The sequence below is a fragment of the Perognathus longimembris genome, chromosome 8 (genome assembly GCF_023159225.1).
Source record: "Perognathus longimembris pacificus isolate PPM17 chromosome 8, ASM2315922v1, whole genome shotgun sequence".
In the NCBI taxonomy this organism is placed as follows: Eukaryota; Metazoa; Chordata; class Mammalia; order Rodentia; family Heteromyidae; genus Perognathus; species Perognathus longimembris.
Genome location: NC_063168.1, coordinates 52,798,813 through 52,820,512, shown reverse-complemented (window position 1 = coordinate 52,820,512; position 21,700 = coordinate 52,798,813). Strand labels below are relative to the sequence as shown.

The 21,700-nt window shown below is 40.4% G+C and overlaps 1 protein-coding gene across 2 annotated transcripts in view; it reads right to left on the bottom strand.

Moving 5' to 3' along the window:
- Positions 1–14,683, bottom strand: part of Atl2 (atlastin GTPase 2) — a 51,091-nt gene extending 36,408 nt beyond the window's left edge. The window contains exon 1 of one of the 2 annotated variants that reach the window (XM_048353099.1): positions 14,469–14,683. In XM_048353099.1, the coding sequence (XP_048209056.1) occupies positions 14,469–14,586 (118 nt within the window). In that variant the 5' untranslated portion in view covers positions 14,587–14,683. The remainder of the gene's footprint in view (positions 1–14,468) is intronic. The other variant, XM_048353100.1, reaches the window with a different exon arrangement.
- Between the last annotated feature and the right edge of the window lie 7,017 nt (positions 14,684–21,700).

Sequence of the window (21,700 nt, the reverse complement as noted above, 5' to 3'; positions counted from 1 at the left end):
CTTTGTACAGACTACTTACAATCTAAATAGCTTTAAGGAACCTACACAGCTTAAATTACCACCCCAAATCACTTTAATTCTATAGTAACAAATTAAAAAACATTTCAACAGTATTTCTCAGAAAGCTTTATAAATTCACTACAATTTATGTGCTGGCTGTATATTTAAGAGTCTACCGGGGTACTTCGTATACAGTATGTAACAATGCTGAAAACTAATTTAAAAGGCTTATAGTTGCTATATATTTGTTTGTATATATAGTTGCTATGCATTTGCTTATAAAATCCGACTTATTCTTACCTTTGATAAGAAATGCAAATTTCAACTTAACCTACTATTGAAAGTTTTCTTTTTCCCATAAGAAAATATGACTATCCACTGAATGAGTTAAAAAAAAAAAAAAAAAACTAGAACTGGCTACAAACCTATCTATAGAAAAATCCTTAACATGCTAACACTGCCTCTTTGTAAGTTATAAACCAGCAAAGCTTCAATGGATTTACTTCAAACAAACCTCACCCTGCTTTCATGACCTCTGCCATAATTAGACTCCTACATTAATAATCAAAAATTATAAATGTACAGTTTATTAGTCAACATTCACAGCATGTACAGTCTAAACACTATCAACAACTCCCAATAAGGACCACTGTATGATCAGCTGAGGTAACCCAGCTTAAAATTCTGGAGGCTGTACTCAGTACAAATATGCACTCTGCTGTCTACTTTTCACACATTTTTTCCCCAAATTTTGAAACTTTTTGCTTTAAGTATGATCTCAAAAAATATTTTTTAAAGTAGTAAATCACCAAACATCAAGTTGCTTAAAACTAAATAAATTGTCCTTCAGGAATCCTACTCAGGAGGCTGATCCCTGAGAATTTTGGCTCATAATCAGGAAAGTCTGTGAGACACTTACTTCCAATTAACCACTAAAAAAGTGCTAAGTAGAGCTGTGTCTTAAGTGGTAGAGCACCAGCCTTGAGTGAAAATCTAAGGGACAGTACCCAGGCTCTGAGTTCAAGCCCCAGGACACAAATACACACATACACACACACACACACACACACACACACACACACACACACACACACACTTATCTTCCAGGTTCAAACTATCAAATTCAATAAAATCCAATTGTGTAGAACAAGGAACTATAAATGAAGTGGAAAGTCTAGATTAGTGCTACTAACAGTCATTTTTGATAACAATGTGGAAAAAATTGACAGAATGGATACTACCAAACATAGTAAAACAAAACACTACAAGCAATCAAAGAACAAGTTTTTAGCACAATATATGGTTTGAAAGGTTGAAAACCAAGTTCAATTACACATGTGCTAAGGAATTTTTAAGTAATTTTACCTAGAAATTAAAAAGGAATTACACTTTGCGATTTCCATCAACAAAAAGGACTTTTTCTTTCATTAAATGCACCCATTAGCCACAAAGAGCAAAAGCAATCCTAGAGGAATTGCTACAATCTAAGAAAAAGAATCACTGAAGAAAACTACCTGCCCTGTAGCATTTACTATTCAACATTTTAGAGCATCAAGGAAAAAAAAAATAATTTCAAAAATAAGCATTATGCTAGGTGTAGATGACTCATCCTAGCTACTCAAGAGGCTAAGATCTGAGGACTGCACTTCAAAAAACGGGCCCAGGCAGAAAAATCCATGAGACTTGTCACTTCAATTGAAGCACCAAAAAAACTGAAATGTGGAACTGTGGCTCAAGTGGTAGAGCATTAGCCTAGAGCAAAAAAGCTCAGGGACAGCGCCCAGGCCAAGCTCAAGTCCCAGGACCAACACCCACAAAAAAACAAAAAAACAAAACACGAAGCCAGACAACATGGTTCAAATCTGCAAACTACACTACTCTGGAGATCTGACGATTGCTGTTTGTAGCCTAACAGGTCAGGAAAAGTGCAGGAGACACTTATCTTCAACTAATCACTAAAAAGCTAGAAGGGGGGGTTGGGGATATGGCCTAGTGGCAAGAGTGCTTGCCTCGTATACATGAGGCCCTGGGTTCAATTCCCCAGCACCACATATACACATATACAGAAAACGGCCAGAAGTGGCGCTGTGGCTCAAGTGGCAGAGTGCTAGACTTGAGCAAAAAGAAGCCAGGGACAGTGCTCAGGCCCTGAGTCCAAGCCCCAGGACTGGCAAAAAAAAAAAAAAAAAAGCTAGAAGGGAAGTTAGCACTCAAGTGGTAGAGCACTAGCCTGTGACTTCAAACCACAGGACCAGAACAAAAATAACAACAACAATAACAATAGGCATTATAAGACTTTTGGAATAATGTAGTCCCCTCAAAGTGCTAAAGTAAAATGTACCAAGCTGTTAAGAGCATCCTGAACTTTATTTTGCTACTAGAATAGTTTTAGAAGAGGATATGAATCAAAACAATCCAGTTAAGAGAAAAAATTCCTTCAAAAGCTGCATTAGTATTAAACATGATTATTAAACAATATAATTTATATTAAATATGTTCATTTAAAAGAATGGAAAATATTTTTCCAATTTTCTTTTTATTTTCAAGTTCCTGTACAGTTTGGATTGAGATGGATTTCCTCAAGGAATCCTAATTTAAAATAATGCATTTATAGGAACTAATAAATGGACTTAAGATCATTAACTAAAATATAGGTATGCAGTGACAAGATCTAAGATCTTTCATAAAAATAAGCCAGTTAATCTTCAGTGTCTAGAAATGAGGATTTCAAAAAGGCAATAATGAATAATAACTAGGACTACTGGGCAAAAAGCTGGAGTAGGTTATAATAAATAGGATCAACCCTAACTTCCCTCAATCAATCCTAATACAGCAAAGAGATGATCAGACACTGTGTAGCTAGCTCCTAACGTAACTCATCAGAAACCACAGCATTATATACCGATAGAGAAAAAAAAATTAAACCTACCTCTGAACAAGCCTTAGATCTAACTAAATGGAAGAAAATATCAGTACAGAAACAAAGTCATAAAAACATAGAAATTCTACTAGAGAAATAAACCTGAATGAACAAATAAACTACAAAAGCAAGAGATAAAAGGGAGACCTAAAGAAAGGAGACTTAGAAGTATTTGAGCTTTGTTCAAACAAATTAACTTTTAAAAAAAATAACAAAGGGAAATTTAAGCTCTAGAAATTTAATACTAATGATTTCTCTAATGTGAAGATACTACTGCAGCTATGTAAAAAAATTAATACAATTTATCAGTTTTACAACATTGGCTATAGGGAAATAGTTAACAAAGTGAGTATTGTATTAGTAACTCTTAAATCAACACTTGAACATGCTATATATGGCAACAAATATACAGGGTTCCTTCTATTACATTCTTCACTTCTGTTCATACTTTAAGTTTTCCACAATGGAAAACTTCCTAACAATTTTCTTTTTTGAAGTAGTGATATAAGAGATATATACCAGTGCTATTAGAGACAAAGAAAGTCTCTCAGTCTAAAACTGTTTCCCAACCTTTTTTCTACTTCTACACATTTTTGGTAATACAAAGGGACCAAAACACCAAAAATGTATTTTCTTAAATTATATGACAAGACCATGTGTAAATTTCTGCTGTATCAGTCCCCTTAATCCAGACTTCAGAAATACAGCTCTGAACACAAACTAATTATTTCCACCTAAAATCCAAAAGAATCCTACCCTGCGAAATTTCTTACCAATTGGCTAACTAAAAAGAGGTACTCAACTCATGTGTATGAAAGACTGTAAGGAATGTACTTTAAAATCAAATGCATTGAACACCCTACAAAGAAAACTATAGCCCCAGAAAGCTTCACTAGTTAATTTTACGAAACACTTAATGAAGAAATGATACCACCTCTACAAACTCACGAAGGTAGGGACAAAAAAAGTGGGTGGGAAATGGGGAACTGAATACTTCTCAATTCATTTTATGAAGTCAGAATTTTTACTGATAGCCAAACTAGACAGGCATTGCAAAAAAAAAAAAAACTACAAGCCAATATCACTTGTGACTGTCTATCAAAATCCTCATTCAGGGGCTAGGGCAATAGCTCAGGCAGTACAGTTCCTGTCTACTAAGCATGGGAACTGCAATGCAAACCTCAGTACTCCCTACCCCTGCAAAAAGTATAAAATCCTCAATCAAAATCTTTATTCAAAATAAAGAAATTCTACAATTAAAAATCATTCCATTTTTAAATTGGCAAAAGATTTTTAACAGGTAATTCAAAGAAGACAGAAGAATGATAAAACAGGCACATGAAAAGAAATTCATCATCATCAACTGTTAGGTAAAATTAAGTACAACAGAGAGATACCACCTCAAAATGGCTAAAAATTGACAAGACCAACAAGAGTTGATGGGGAGTAATTGGCCCTGGCATATATTCCTTGTTAGAGGTATAAAATTACACAGCCACTTCAAAATCCTTTTTGGCAATTCTTTATATAAAGTTAAAACATTTGCCATACAAACAATTGTGCACCTAGGCAATAGACATATTAGGACATCAAAAACTTGAACACAAGTGCTGGGAATATGGCCTAGTGGCAAGAGTGCTTGCCTTGTATACATGAAGCCCTGGGTTCGATTCCCCAGCACCACATATATAAAAAACGGCCAGAAGTGGCGCTGTGGCTCAAGTGGCAGAGTGCTAGCCTTGAGCAAAAAGAGGCCAGGGACAGTGCTCAGGCCCTGAGTCCAAGTCCCAGGACTGGTAAAAAGTTAAAAAAAACAAAAACAAAAAACTTGAACAGGGCTGGGGATATGGCCTAGTGGCAAGAGTGCTTGCCTCATATACATGAGGCCCTGGGTTCGATTCCCCAGCACCACATATACAGAAAATGGCCAGAAGTGGCGCTGTGGCTCAAGTGGCAGAGTGCTAGCCTTGAGCAAAAAGAAGCCAGGGACAGTGCTCAAGCCCTGAGTCCAAGCCCCAGGACTGGCCAAAAAAAAAAAAAACAAAAACAAAAAACTTGAACACAAATATTCACAGCAGATTTATTCACAAAAGCTAAAAAGTGTAAATAACTCAAATGTCTTGTTCATTTACTAGAAAACAAATTATATTCAATTCATTTTTAAGAAGGACTACTGCTTAGTAATGTAAAGAATTGAAATAGAAATAGTTATGTAAACCTAAGCATCAATGTGTTAAGGGAAAAAACACACAGAGGGCAAGAATACTGCACTATATGATTCTATGTATATGAAATTCTGGGGGAAAAACAAAACTATGGCAAGACAAATCAGTGTTTGCCTGGAGCAGAGAGTATAGTAAGATAACCTCAAAAGGGCACAGGAAACAGTTTCAGGTCATGAAAATGTTCTATATCATGATTGTGGGGAGTATGAACTACACACTTGTCCATTCATCAAACTACAATTCCCAATGGGTTCATCAAACTATAATTCCCTAATCAGTGCTAGGAGATGTTTAAATAATCAGGTCCAGTATATTCCTCTCAGAATATTCATTTTTTAAACAAAAGAATCAATACAACCAATCTATTATTCATTTCCCCAAACAAAAATGTTGAAATTTTCTTTAAGATAAGCCCATGTAGAGTAGAAATAGAAAAAAAAAAAAAGCTCATGACTCCTTAAATTTGAGGTAAATGTGAAACCAACATCTGTGCGTCTCAAAAACATGCAGGAACAAGGGTCATGATATTTTAACTGTGTTAGTATATAAATATCATTCATTTATTTCATGTACACTCTAGTGATATTAAAGCCAAGTTATCAGGAAAGGAAGAAAAGTTTTGTTTTGTGTGTGTATGTTATTACCTGAACTTGATCAAACTCAGGGCATCCATACTCGTTTTGGCTCATAGGTAGTTATCTACCACTTCAGCCACACCTCCAGTCCAGCATTTACTTTTTCACTGAAGAGCTTCATGAACATCTTTGTACAGGCTGGATTCACACTGAGTTCTCCAGATCCCAGCCTCCTAAGTAGTTATGTACAGGCATGAGCCACTAGGACCTGGCTGGAAAAAAAATTTTCAAACTAAACTATAATACTCCATCCCTCTTGGAGACTATTTATAGTCTAATAAAATTTACACTTCAGTCTAGCTATTAAAATTTTATATAAAGCACAAAAGAGACAGGGAATGTAAAACAATCACTGCTTTTGCAGTGGCACAGTATCGAAATGCTCATGCCAGCTACTTAGGAGGCTGATATCTGAGGATTGAGGTTGAAAGCCAGCCTGGGCAGAAAGATCTGCAAGACTGTCTCCAATTAAACAGCAAAATGCCAGACTGTAGGTGTGGCTCAAAAGAACAAGCTATAAGCCCAGTGAGAATGCGAGGCCCTGAAATCAAGTCATGGTGTACATATGCTTTTTTTTTCTCTTTCTTTCTTTCCCTCACTGTTTCTCTTTCTCGCTCTCTTTCTCTCTCTCTCTCTCTTTCTCTCAATTTTACAAAGTACATGTTAACAAGATAATTGACTAAGGCTGAAAACTACTGGGTGTGGTGTAAGCTGGGCGTGGCATCCCAGACTGATGCAGACTGGGATAGGGATACAGAAAAAGACAAAAAATTTGGACTTCAATAAAATATTTATTTGAAGGAAAGAAGCAGCTAGCCATTGGCCAATTAGGTACTACAAACCATTTTAATCCATGATTTGTTCCAATAAAATAAAGTTAGCGCCAGGCGCCAGTGGCTCATGCCTATAATCCTAGCTACTCAGAAGGTTGAGATTTGAGGATTGTGATTTGAAGCCAGGGCAGGAAGTCTGTGAGACCCTAATCTCAATTAACCAGCAAAGGCTGGGTATAAAGCTGTGGCTCAAGTGTTAAGAGTGCTAGCCTTGAGCAAAAGACCTCAGGGACAGTACCCAAAAATTTGTTAGTATAGTAGAACTGATATAAATTGAAAGAGAAAAAACAAACCTTTGAAGACTCCACAGAAGAACAAAGTTAATTATCAAATAGTTTCCCTTATAGTTCTGCCCCTTTGGCCCACACAGAGCACTCTAAAATATTCATCCTTTAAAAAAAAAAACAAAAACCAGAACTGTAGCTGGGCACCAGTGGCTCACACCTGTAATCTCAGGAAGCTGAGGTCTGAGGATAGAGGTTTAAAGCCAGCCTGGCCAGACAAATCTGAGAGACTCTTATCTCCAATAACTATAAAAAAAAAAAGCTGAAAGTGGAGCTGTGGCTCTAGTAGTAGAGCACTAGCCTTGAGTGGGAAAAGCTAAGGGGCAGTGCCCATGCCCTGATTTCAAGCCCTAAAGTTCAAGCCCCAGTACCAGCACAAAAAAATATAGCCTTTAAAAGAGCATATTAAATTTATCTCCTTTCTTCATTACTATCTAATCAGGAAACAAAGAGTTGTTTTTTCTATAAGATTCACATCTTATTTTCCACTTGAAATCTTCCCTGTTTCTATAGTAACCAGCATTGATGTCACACAATTTTTTGCTGCTCCCACTTTTAAGTGGGAACACTATGCATAAAAATGCATTTACACATTTATTGAAATAGATAAAGCAAAATGTAAAACAGATTATATATATATGAACTCAATTTTTTGTCAAAGCTTGCCCTCAAGTGCTAATCAGTTCTTTATAGCATACTTGAATGTAAATGTATTTTAAGATTTAAAAAAAAGTTAACTTTAAGTATCTTGAACCAAATTTCAGTTTATGAAATCAACTTTACTGGCTAGTGAAGAGATCCCAGAATGAATAAAGGTTAAAGAGCCTCTATGGAACAAAGATACTCAGAAGAAATCTGTGTTATTCAAAGTCTTCATACTAAGGCTCTTCATTTTCTTCTAAAGGCAACTCTTGCAATTTCTCCTCAAGTCAAGACATAGCAAAGGTCCTATATCCGCCCTTGATTATTTGGGCAGTGAGAAGAATGTATTTTTTCCTGTGGTCCAAATTTATACAGAATATACAAAATGAAACAATTTTCAGTTTAATATTTTTAGGTAAGTTGTTCATACACAGGAGTTCCAGCCTATATGTACAAGGAAGAAAAATGCTTCCTTTTTTACTGAAGCAAAAAGTAAAATAACCTTATTGAGGAGAGAAAAATAAATTATGGAGTCCATTCAAAATGTCCGGAACTCCCACCTCAGTTTAATTCAGCTTGCAGGACAGTGGCCATTTACATTTTAATAAGTAACCTACTAGCAACCACCAAGGTAACTCTGTTGCACAGGGTGAAAGGACAGAATTATTTTATTCTTTACAAACTTTCGTGAAGGGTGTGTTTTAAATTTCTAACTCTTTAAATGTAAGATATAATAAAAGTGTATTTGCCCTTGGCTGATAATGATGACTCATACCTGTAATCCCACCTACTCAGGAGGCTGAGATCTGAGGACCACAGTTCAGAGCCAGCCTGAACAGCAAAGTCCATGAGACTCTTACCTCCAATTAAACACCAAAAACCTAGAAATGTAATTGTGGTAGAGTGCTAGCCTTGAGCCAAAAAAAAAAAAATCCTCTGGGACAGCACCCAGGCCCATAGTTCAAGTCTGAGAGACTGGCACCAAAAAGGAAAACAAAAAAAAAAAAAAAAAACCTGGAAGTAGAACCATGGCTCAAGTGGTAAAGCACTAGCCTTGGGCAAAAAAAGCTCAGGGGCAGCGCCTAGCCTAACTTCTAGCCCCAATATTGAAACACACACACCTATTTATTTGCCCATCTTTGGCAAGAGCTGAATATTCATTTCCAGCTTATTGTTTCATACTCATTGATTTCAACAATGCTAAATTACCTAAAATATCCTAACTCTGGAATAGCCTCCACCCTATATACCTCAAGCTAATAATCAGAAAATAAAGCATTCTAGATACTTTATTACGAGATACTAGGAGTACAATTCATTAATAACACTCTTACTCTCAAGATCCTAACAGGGCAACGCAAGCCCAAGTCCCGCAGATATGTGTCTTGCTTCAACAGCGTTTGAGCAGGACAGAGCTGGGGACTGCTTCTTTTTCCGTCACCAACTGCCTTAGAATCTCCTCTGCACTCACCACCTCTGACCCGTATCTTCATGCCCTTCTGCTTCCAGAACCAACCATCGATGGGTTTGTGTGTTTTTGTGGTTAGTTCCATTTCGACGACTAGCCATGACATCCCAGCTTCCAGCTTCGCAGTCAACCACCAGGTCAATTCGCACCTGCGGGCCTCCTACACTTGCCTCTCTCTGGCCATGTGGCTCAGAACAGCGTGGACCACTTCCTCTGCGGGCTGGGGAGGAAGCGAGAGGGCGCCCACCATCTCCCGAAGACGGACAACCTGCGTGGAGGCCGGGCGCTGGTCCAGGACCCGCAGTCTTCTCAAGACGAGTGGGGTAAAACTGCAGAAGCCACCGCAGCCGACCTGGCTCTGGAGAACCTGAACCATGCCATTTTGGATGTGCATGCCCCGGGCTCTGCTCACACAGACCCCCATTTCCGTGCCTTCCTGGAGAACCACTACTTGGTTGAAGAGCTCATCAAGACGGGCGGCCACCTCACCAACTTCCGCAGGCTGGCCACCCCTCAGGCCGGGCTGGGCGAGTACCTCTTCAAAAGTCTCACCCTCAAGCACGACTAGAAAACACCAAAGTCCAGCGGCCTCCGAGGGCCTTCTCTGCATTGCCTGACATCGGGGTTTCCACCTGGGCCTCTCTCTCCAGACACCGGGCAGCTTCCTAACTAACCACCCTTGAGCCCTACCCAAGCATGGAAATAAAACTTTCTGAAGGACAGAAAGAAAAGAAACCAAAAACACATTTTAAACACCTCTCTTAATCTGAAAATTCTTACAATCAAGAAGGACCTGTGTGCTAGATATTCCCTACAGGGCTTTGTAATCCTAGCTACTCAGGAGGCTGAGATCTGAGAACTAGGGTCGGAAGCCAGCTGGGTTCAGTAATAAAGTCCATGAGACTCATCTCCAATTAACTACCATAAAATCTCAAGTGGAGCTGTGGCTCAAAGTGTTAAGAGTGCTAGCTTTGAGCAAAAAAGCTCAGAGACAGTGCTCAGGCCCTGAGTTCAAGCTTCAGGACCACCAAAAAAAAAAAAAATAGGTTACTAACATGCTGCTGCCTTCAAACAAGAGGTATGTCCTTTACTTTGCTCTCAAGATCCACCCAACCTTCAAAGCCTAACAAAACTTACCCTACTTAATGATGTTCCTCTAAGTAGTAATTCTGCATCTGAATTTATAAACTGAAAACCTTATATTCAAAAATATACAAAGTCTCTTTGATCTCTTATCTATATGAAAGCATAGAATATGAATGTCTACACTTTTCTATGTAGGTATGTACTACAAACAACTAAAAAAGTCTGGCTTATAAGATGAACATTACATTGCCAAATATCTTTTTTTTTGGGGGGGGGGAGGAGGAGGAGATACTGGGGATAAAACCTAAGACATTGCACTTGCTAGGCAAGCAAGCGCTTTGCCACTGAGCTACATCCCAGCCCTTACATTGTCAAATGATAACATCATTCTTCTTCCATTACACTATGTTCCTTTTCTGTGATTAAAAAACACTGAAACTATAATCAAGTATTTTGCAAAAGGAAAAAAGAATGAAATGTACTTGAGATCCTAAATATCCATCTTTCATGAGTTACATAATTCTCCAACTATGTATCCGTTACAAAAGCAGAGTTACTAGTAATTTTAGTGTCCATCACAGAAATTCAAGTTGTTTGGATAGTTTTTTTATGAAGTTGGTAGGTTAAAAGAGTCCTTCTCTTAGATTCTGCTTATATTTGGCCAGAAGACAAAATTCAAGTTAGTCAATGGTGTATATTATTAGTCTGGCACCAGTGGCTCATGCCTGTAATCCCAGCTACTCAGGAGGCTGAGATCTGAGGATCAAGGTTCAAGCCATCCCAGACAGGAAAGTCTGAGACCGCTATCTCCAATTAACCACCAAAAAATGGAGCTATGGCTCAAGTGATACAGCACTAGCCTTCAACAATAAAGCTCAGACACAGCACCCAGGCCCTAAGATAAGCGCAACAAAAAATAAAGCATATTATTGTCATTTAAAATATGGAGGATTGTAAATAAATGTTTCATGTCTTAAATATTGTTTCTAGAGCTATCACCTGCTCTTAACATCCACTTGTCTAGGAGTAACTAGTGAAGGGGGCTACTTAAGTATACTCATTAAAAAATTCTATCTACAATGTTTGTACAATCACACAGAAATATATTTACCAATAACTTGAAAATTCATTCTGAAAATGTATACACTATCTCCCCTTCCTCTTCCTACTTTAAAATTTTCCAGTCCAACTGAGGGTGTAGATCCATGGTAGAGTACTTACTTACCCAGCAGTGCAATGCAAGGCTCTGGATTCCACCCTTCACACCAAAAAACAAAAATAGAAAGTTCCAGTCCCCTTTCTCTTTCCTATCTTTGCCTTCCTTCATTAGTATGATTTCAAACTTCACTTATTCAACAAAGCCTCACCTAGTCATCTCTAATTATATGTGATTAAATCCAATGAAGGAAGGCTGCTACTACCTTACTTCAAGTCTCGGGAGAATAGAATGCCTAAGTAGTTTCTGTGACTGGGAGAAACAACCTTCATACTCTCTGACTCAATTTCCTTACAGTAGAGCTTTAAGAAATAAAATGAAGACAAGAGCTTTTAAATGCTTTATTAATTATCAAATATTATCCCATTATCATTGTATAGTCAAGAAATCCCATGAGATTCTGTCTCCAATTAACTGCCAAAAAGCCAGAAGTGAAGCTATCAATCAAATAGTACAGTGCTAGCCTTGAGAGGAAAAAGCTAAAGTATAGCTCCCAGGCCATGAGTTCAAGTCCCAGTACCAGCACCAAAAAAAAAAAAAAAAAAAAAAGGTAACTTCTACTACTATACCTATTCATTCTGGCTTTTTAACTCTGGGAGCCTGTGAAGCAGCTTTGCTCACAAACTTGTATCAAATCCCAAATAACTATAACCGTTTTTTCAAGTACATTTTACTACTAAATTTTACAATTTGAAAAATACATCGTGAACTCCAGTGTCATCAAACTAGTTGACAGTCTTCCAAGTAAATTATTAGCTGCCTACTATCAAATGTGGAAAAAGCACAATTTTGGGGACAAAAATCTAACAAGTTTAAGGAAGTTATTTTATAGTGAATATTCAAAAGCGTTATCCTAAAGTTACAATAGAGCCACATACACACACACACACACACACACTCTCTCTCTCTAATGTATACCTACATGTGTATTCAACTTAAGGCTATAATCTCATTTTCATTCATGGTTTATTTCCTGTATACTAAATATCTCTCTACTATACTATAGCTCCTTCTCCCTGAGGAGTTCATAAAATTTCAAAAGCTCCTTACTAAACAGATTATAATCCTATCTACAAAATGCTATCAACCTAGGACGTTTATAACACTTATTTACTGAATGTTCACTTGCTTTGCAAAGATGCTACTTGCATTTCTCTTAAGAAATGTAAAGCTTCTTCCTAAAACTTAACTGCAATGACACTAGACTCATCCCAACTCAGCTCTTCAACTTACTTCTCCAGTAAGTACAGGGGGAGATGAAGAGTTTCTACAGCAGTCAAAAACAGATGAGTCCAGAATCATTCACATCCTCCTTATTTGTACCTTGGACACAAATCCCTACTACACCTCTATCTGGTTTTTAATACAATAAATTCTAAAGCAGAACAAATTAACAAGTCAAAACCTGTTTTAGGAAGTCATTTGATAGTAATGGCTAGCAAGTGAACTTTTCCACTTACCACCACTTTTTAAAAAAAAAAAGAGTGGGGGAGGCAAAATCTGTAAGGACAGACAGGAACATTTAATAAATGATAAGCCCTTTTTATCAACAGTCTCAAGAGCATGTCTACTCAATGTACTACAGCACAAAAGGGATAATCACACTTATTGAAATGTATGCTTCTCTTAATAAGTGCATAATCTTTCTAAAATTACATTTAACATGGCTAAAACACAAATACACACCCTCCCCTAGGACCAAAAGGAACTAAATTCGTCCATAGATATTCCAAGGCAACTAATTACTTAAGAAATTCAAGGAGCAGAGAGATCTAAGCCTAGCATAGCCTCTCCGTTTAGTACTTTTTTCCTATAGAATGCTACCACTGTAAACAGGTCTGTCAATTGCAGGAGTTGGCAGGCGATAATAAGATAAGCTTTATTCCCTTTTCTTTTTCCCTTAGGAAAAATCCAGTTCATCATCACCTCTGACATATGTCCAAGAGCTACTATGAATGTTGAAGTATATTCTAATTAACTTGTTCTGCCAAAGTGAATCTCTGTGGTTACTATTTAATCAAACTGTCTTGGAGAAGTTTCATCCACTGGGAAAGAGAAATCAAACAACAGAAACCTCTAGTTAAGTACACTTAAATGTGTTTTTACCCTGCTGAACCTACCCTACCTAAGCCGGAGGCTTTTTACTATTTATGAGCCTTTGAAAAACTTTGCCTTTAAGTAGCATCGAAATTCCCACTCAGGATTTCATGCGTTTAATGAAACGACAAGATCAAATGTTAAACTCCTAAAAATAGGGGTGCTGTGAGTGAGAGAAACACACACACACACATACACACACACACACACCCCGCTGGGCTGCCAACGCAACTGCGTCTTCCTTCGAGGGTGGCAGGCGCGCCTCGCACACGTACAGTAAGGAGCCTCACATTCGGCCAAGCCGGGGAGCGGGAGATCAGGTGATTTCACGCCGCCGACACTCACGGCGTGATCCGAGCGGACTCGTAACCCCGGGATCCGAACCCCCAACCCGGGGAACTGGCAACTCCAGCCCCCAGCAACTGGAGCGGAGGGAGGGGCTCGGGTGTCCGCGGAGCTCGGGAACGCGAGCCCGGGGCACGGCCCTGGCCTGCGGACTGCGGCTCCGGCCGAGGGCCTTGTGGGCAGCTCTCCGGCGGGGCGGCGCGGTGCCCGCACTTCCCGCGTCCTCCGCCGTGGCGGGGCCCGCCACCCCGCCCCAGTGGTCCCTCCTTCCCCGTCCCCGCGCGCAGCCCCGAGCGCGGCAGAGTGTCCGCCGGGTGGCGGGTCGCCGACCGCGCCCGAGCTCGCCCGAACTCAGCGGCGCCACCGGCGACCTCCGTGCGTCCCGACCGGCCCGCGGCCCCGGCTCACGGCCGCCCCCCTGGGGTCGGGGCGGCCACGGCGGCGGCCACGCGGCGGGCAGGGGGCCGGGCCCGGCCGGGTTCGCCCGACCAGCGGCGGGAGCCGCGGCCCTGGGACCGCCGCCGTCTCAGGCCGCGTGCGGTGAAGCCCGGGGTGCGGCTGGGGGTAGGCCCGGCGGGAGGACGCGGCGGCGGGAGGAGAGCCGAGCCCGCCGCGGACTTGGACCCCGCTGCCCGCGGCCAGTGCCCGCAAGCCCGCAGCCCGGGCGGCGGCGGCCTCCACCGGGGGCCCCGCGACCTCGGCCCGGCCCGCCCGTACCTAAGGAGGTCGTGGACGAGACGTGGTTAACCCCGTTGCTCGAGTCGCTGGTCCGCCGCCGGTGCCTCAGCCCCTGGTGCGACTGCTGCTTTCGCGCTGCCTCGTCCCCCTCCGCCATCTTGTACCGATTTAAAATTAACTCCCCACTGACGTCAAACGCCGCCGCCGCTTTATCAACCTCCCGGGAGCCGGCGGGGAGGCCGGCGGGTCCTAGCGCCGCCCTGCGCGCCGCGCCCCGCCCACCCGAACAGGGCCACGCCCACCATGGCCACGCCCAGCAGCGCTCCGCCTCCGCCCCCTCTTCAGGCCGCTGGGGTTTCCCGGGCTTCGAGCTCCAGGGAGGAATTGGGCCGGCTCCCTCTTCCCACGTCCCCCCACCCCACACCTCTCTGGGCTCGGTACCACACCCCTTTTCGGCTGGGCTGGATTGTATAAACGACAAAAGCTTCTGCCGAGGACGGAATCCCACCTTCCTAACTCCGTTACCCAGTGCTCTTTACACCTGCCCTGTGGGCTAGTTCCCTGCAGGTGACCTTGCACTTGCACCTTTTATCTTCTCACCGACTCATCCCCACGTCCTCCTCCCACAGCTGTTCCTCTCCATCGACCTCCCGCACCCCGCTAGCTGTTGCTTGTGCCCTGCTTCTCTTGCTCATCTTTTCTCTCCTGGCACAAATGCCTGAAGTCCCCCTCCCACTAGGTTTCTTTGCATTCGCTCTGATCTATGTAAGAGACCCTATCATTTCTTCTTAGCCAGGTACATCAGACCCTCGGCCTCTTACTCCTAGTGCTTAGGCAGAAAGCACTGTGATCAGAAAATGTATTCTAACAGTCCCTTTCCTAACTGTGAAACTGTGAAACTGTCCTAACTGTGATGGGCCTTCTTGGGGTGAATCCAGTGACATCCTGTAGAAAGTTCAAGTCATAATTTAACATAAATGCCACCCTGTCGAGGCGTCTGTGAAACATGGTACTCAGTCTCTTGGATTTTTACCACACCCTGTGCTGCATTTAAAAAGTTCATTTTCCTAGTAAAGAAAGGTGCCAAGGTATCCAAATGGCTGTCTTGTCCAGGTCTTCTCATAAATCTGAAGTTTACAGGGCCTCTCATCCTCTAGAAAGGCATTGGCATGGAGTTTCTGTCATATCTTTCAAGAGGGGTTTTGTTGAGCTGTTTGGGGCATTGTTTAGTCCTCTGCCTTCTGGAAGAGGGATATGGAAGTTTCTTGTGGACTAACTCCCTTCATACCAGTTCAGTGCCTCTGGCCCAGGCTCACCAGCTACTTACTTAATAATAGGGTTTCTTTCATAACCTTGCAGATGACATCTAGTTACTATTGGCCAGCTCACTTTCTACAAAGTATCATCTTGGGCATGAACAAGCTACAAAAAATGAGTATGTTTGCCTTCAAAGACTAAGCTTTTGTTTCGAATCAACAGTCAATGTAGGACGGACCTAGCTTCCCAAGGGGCCCCAAGAGAATTAAGGTAATTCCCAAGGTTACACTACTGACCAATTGGTTTCTTTTTATCATTATTGTTTTTTATTGTTATCCTAATGGTGATGTACAGAGGGGTTACAGTTACAGAAGTGAGAAGAAATGAGTACATTTCTTTTTGAACAATGCCACCCCTCCCCTCACTTTCTCCCAGTTTTTCCCTCCTGTCCCCACCAACAAGATGTATAGTTCACAACGGGTTTTGTAACTGGTGTCTTCTCTATCAGACATTGTTAATATCATAGGCTATTATTGTAGCGCCCCAGACAGGTACATGGTTTCTCTATACAAAAAGTATAGAGAAAATAAATGAAAGCAGCCAATGATAATCACTGAGTCCCACAGTCACTTCAAACCAGGCTATTAAGTGTTAGTCCATTTCCCACACTAACCATCTCTCTTCCATCTCCTCTCATAGTGAAATCTCAGCTTTATTCCAGACTTACTGTCTCATTTCTCCTGCCCTCGACACCCAGAAAGTCCCATATGAAGTTGATTCTGACTTCTCATTCTCTCTCTCCAGCATCTATCTAGACTGGAACATGACAGAGCCTCAGTAAAAAAACCCTATGGAAAAAACAAATGAGTAAGCAAACCAATAAATAGGTTACAATCCTAATCATACCACTGATCTATCTAATACTTCTAAACTTCCAGGATCTTATTTTATACAACTCACCATATTCTTAATAAATCAAAGTTTGAGAGGAATTTCCAAAAGTTAATAGGATTTACTTACTGTTGCAGGCACTATGTAAGCACTAGTCTACAAAAGTACATTGTCATTTAATCCTTACAACAATCCTAGGAGTCATGCCATTATTAGTCCTTTCCTACAGATGGGCCTTACAGAGGCACCACAGGTAAAATACTCTAAATAGTCTAAGTGGCCCGAGTGGTATTGGAAGGTGGACACTGTGAGTGCACAGCTGTGCTCTCACTCACTATAATGGGGTACAGGCTATGAGTATGTGGAACCTAGAATCCATAGCTTAGCCACAGGAGAAACTCAAGAGGTCTGCCTTCAATGAGTGTAAGTTATACCAAAAGATATTTCTTCCAAATAAACAACTTATTTTTAAACTCATAGGGAAAAAAATGAGCAAAAGATATCCACAGATAATTCTCTATAGGAAGTTGTAAAGCTGAGCCCTAAACGTATAAAAGTACTCAATGGTACTTATAAAGTGAAAAAGGTAGATTAAAAATGTCAGTAAGAAACCACTTCTCACATATTTAGCAACAGTTCAAAAGCTTGTGCCTATATTGTGTTGGTTGAGGTGTGGAAAATGTTATGCTACTTATTGCTAATGTTTTTACATGTTTAATCCCTGTGAATTGGAGCTTGCAACATAGCCATCAAACCTACTTTGCTTTTACTTCAGCCCACATTAACCCCCAAAAATACAACTAAATTTAAAAAAAAAATGTCCAACAGATGTGTGTGGCATGTGTATACATAAGGAAATTCATTGCCATATTGGTTTTTTGTTTTTTTTGTTTTGTTTTTTTTTGGCCAGTCCTGGGCCTTGGACTCAGGGCCTGAGCACTGTCCCTGGCTTCTTCCCGCTCAAGGCTAGCACTCTGCCACTTGAGCCACAGCGCCGCTTCTGGCCATTTTCTGTATATGTGGTGCTGGGGAATCGAACCTAGGGCCTCCTGTATCCGAGGCAGGCACTCTTGCCACTAGGCTATATCCCCAGCCCTCATTGCCATATTGGAAACTATCTAAATGACCAAACACTAGTGATTGGTTAAACTATGATAAATACTCATGATGGAGCATTTTGCAATTGTTATTAAAAGAGATTGAGCTCCATGAATTTATATGAACTGATTTCCAAGAGATATTCTTAAGTGAAAAAAGTGAGATGCTAAAGATCATATTTAATTTTTTAAAAGATCAAACAGAAAACCATTAAGTGAGTTCCAAGGACAGAAGGAATGTAGCTCGGAGTGACACTTCTCTGTGTGTCCTTGGTGGGATAGCACTGACTTCTGCAGATATTTTCTCTGTGATCAAAATAAATCAATAAAAACTAAAAGTGAAAACAAATTAAATTAGTGCTCTCAGTATTTAAAAATAACATAACTGGGGCTGGAAATATGGCCTATTGGTAAAGTGCTCGCCTCATATATATGAAGCCCTGGGTTTGATTCCTCAGCACCATATATAGAAAAAAAAACAGAATTGACGCTGTGGCTCAGGAAGGTAGAGTGCTAGCCTTAAGCAAAAAGAAGCCAGGGACCGTGCTCAAGCCCCGAGTCCACACCCGGGACTGGCAACAAAAACAAAAACAAATAAATAAATAAAAATAGCATAACCATTCTAAAAAGGAAAAAAAGCCAACTAAACCAAGTAATTTAGAAATATTATACTGGACAAATAAATATTTCTCAATATTGTTCATAGTCAGAGAAGAAGAGCAAAATAAATCTAGTTTGGATTCTTTATGGTATACTTGTTAGTGTAGAACTGTAAACAAAGCAATTCTGAACTTATTTTCAAAGCATCATAAGTTTGAGCAAATGAGTGAATGTCTTGGTATTATGGAGAGCAAGGATTCTTTCTGGGGAAGAAAGGATGTTCAATTATAAAAGATGGATTGCAAGATGACCCCCTCCAGATGGACTAAATTGGAGATATTGATGTAGTCTCAAGATTGCTAATATGTATGTGTGCATATGAAACTATAATCATGTAGGCTGGAAACATGGTCTGCCTAGTAAGACTGAGACCTTGAATTCAAATCCAGAACTACTTTAGTTTGGGAAGGGGGGGTGGGGTAGAAGGATGAGAGAGAGAGACAGAGGAGATAAATCTGATCAAAATACATTGTATGTGGGCTGGGGATATAGCCTAGTGGCAAGAGTGCCTGCCTCGGATACACGAGGCCCTAGGTTCGATTCCCCAGCACCACATATACAGAAAACGGCCAGAAGCGGCGCTGTGGCTCAAGTGGCAGAGTGCTAGCCTTGAGCGGGAAGAAGCCAGGGACAGTGCTCAGGCCCTGAGTCCAAGGCCCAGGACTGGCCAAAAAAAAAAAAAATACATTGTATGTAAATATTGACAGGTCAAAAATGAAACAACCCTGGTACAACTAATTGGTATTAATTTTTAAAACTGTGGAAGGAAAAAGGGAGGATAAACATGCATATAAATGTATATACAAATATATAGTAATGTGTAACTGTGTGTGTGCATGCATGTATTTCCCAAATTTGTCCACAATACAAGGACACCAAAGTAGCAATGATCATATGTTGTACCCAGTCCTGGTCATAACACCATTTCCTAAAGGAAGCAGGATCCCTTAGAGAGACGTCTGAGTTGGGTCAAGGTAGGTACACGCAGATTATGAGTACTATTTCTATGGCAGAATTTAAGAACACACTCAACAACTTAACAAGATATGTCAACAAGGCATCAAAGTTAACCTACAGAGAGGATCGCAATAGCCTTAATCTGGCATGGTTTGGAATAAATAGCTATAATGTATACAAATGTCACTCCAATGGTCAGAAAAAATATGCATATAGAGAAAGAAAAAAGGTAGTATGGAGAGAGAGAGAAGAGCACAAGCTTATTATTATTTTTTGGGGGGGGGAGCAGTCCTGGAGCTTGGACTCAGGGCCTGAGCACTGTCCCTGGCTTCTTTTTACTCAAGGCTAGCACTCTGCCACTTGAGTCACAGCCCCACTTCTGGCCATTTTCTATATATGTGGTGCTGGGGAATTGAACCCAGGGCCTCATATATACGGGGCAAGCACTCTTGCCACTAGGCCATATCCCCAGCCCCTAGAGCACAAGCTTAATAATTCATGAATCTGGATTACTATCAGGCAAGAGTTTTAGATCTTATTCTTGAAATTTCTGTAAGTTTGAAATGTCTTATTTAAACAATTATAAAAACAATATAACTATTTCTTTTGTAGAGCAAATATCTCTTTGATGGCTCAAAGATTTGGAGAAACTTATATTCCATATATTATTATTGTACAGTTATTAAAATCATTAACAGCTTAACAATAGAAAAATGCTTGTAATGTTAAGTAGGAAAAGTACGTCAATCATATGTTTGTTGAAAAAGCCAGAAAGAGGTATCTTAAAGGTAAAAGAAGATAATAAGGTGATATAAGATATATCCATGTTCTTCATAATATTTTGTGGGCAACTAATAGCTTAGTTCTTGGATCTGAGCCACCACCATAATCCAAAGAATAATTACCCTCCCTCTCCTTCAAAGCAACAGCAAGCTTTTCAACTTGAGAAGTAGCATTATCCTTATGTCATTGTTACAGTTTGGAGAGCTCACTTTGTCAGAACATTTTCTGTTTTATTATCAGTCTCAAGAACATAGTGCTTCAAAGAAGGAGGAGGAGGAAGAGAAGAAGAATAAAAATACTTTAAAAGGATCATTTAGCCAAGATCTAGGTACTGTTCATTTATTGACCTAAAAAATTGCTGACGTACATAGAAAAAAATTAACCATCCACAGAGTTTTTTTTTTAATTTTTAGAAAGTTATTCCCATGTCAAAATTAAAACAGAAGCCATTTGCTAAATTAAAGTTGTTATAATCAGTGACAATAAAAAGCTACCTAAATACATTCCAACATGTAATGTACACCTAACCTAGTGTACAGCCCACTTTCTTTGGGGTTTTTGTTTGTTTGGTTGGTTTGGTTTGGTTTTTGGTTGGTCATGGGGCTTGGATTCTGAGCCTGGGCACTGTCCTGAGCTCTTCAGCTCAAGGCTAGCACTCTACCACTGGAGCCACAGCACCACTTCCAGCTCACTTTCTTATTGCTCACCATAAACATTGTCCTGGAAGATGAAGATATCTAAGTATATCATCCTCTTCTCCCTGCCTTTAATTTTAAGGAATCCAATTCTATTTAGTAATAAGTCATCTACTCCTTCTGGTTTTTTTTCTCTTTTTTTCACTTTTCTCTGGTTTCCTCTCCCTCTTTTCATTTTGGTATTCTACCCACTTTGGTCCCCCAAACCCATTCCCTTCCCAATCTGTGCCATATCTGAGCCAAACTCTTTATTTTTCAGCAAAAGGGATGAAGGCATGGCTCAAGTGGTAGAGCACCTAGATAGCAAGTCTAAGGCCCTGAGTTCAAACCCCAGTAACACACACACACACACACACACACACACACACACACACACACACACAAAGTTGCCCCCCCCCCCAAAAAAAAGTACAATGATTCCTAAAGAAACTCTTCCACCGCCATTTCTCAGGAAGACATTCCTTCTTAGAAGTCTTCTTCCAGAGGAGGAGAGCCCAAGGCAAGAGGTAAACAAGAACTGATCAGAAATCATCCTGTCATCTTGCTAATCTTCACACAGATAGTGTAATTTATCATGTTCCTCCTCATGAGATGAGAAAAAAGCCAGACAAGATGTAGGTATCATTTAATAAAAATCATTTCCTTGATTTGGAGGGCATCAGCTAGAAGAGGAAGGATTGGACTGGGAGAAACAGACAGGCAGACACCGGTGAAGCAGTGTGGCTTCTGATGAAAAGGGTGGTGGGTATTGCTATGGCTCAAATAAGATAAATGGCTTTCTCTGGGAATGGAAGTCTATAAATGCTGTGGAAAATTACATTCTCTGATGACCTGGTTATTTTTTTAATGATGTTGGGGAGGGGTGGAAATATTGTTTCTGTTCCTCCATTCTTGGAAGGTGTTGCTCCTAAAGATACCTACAAGAATGTGC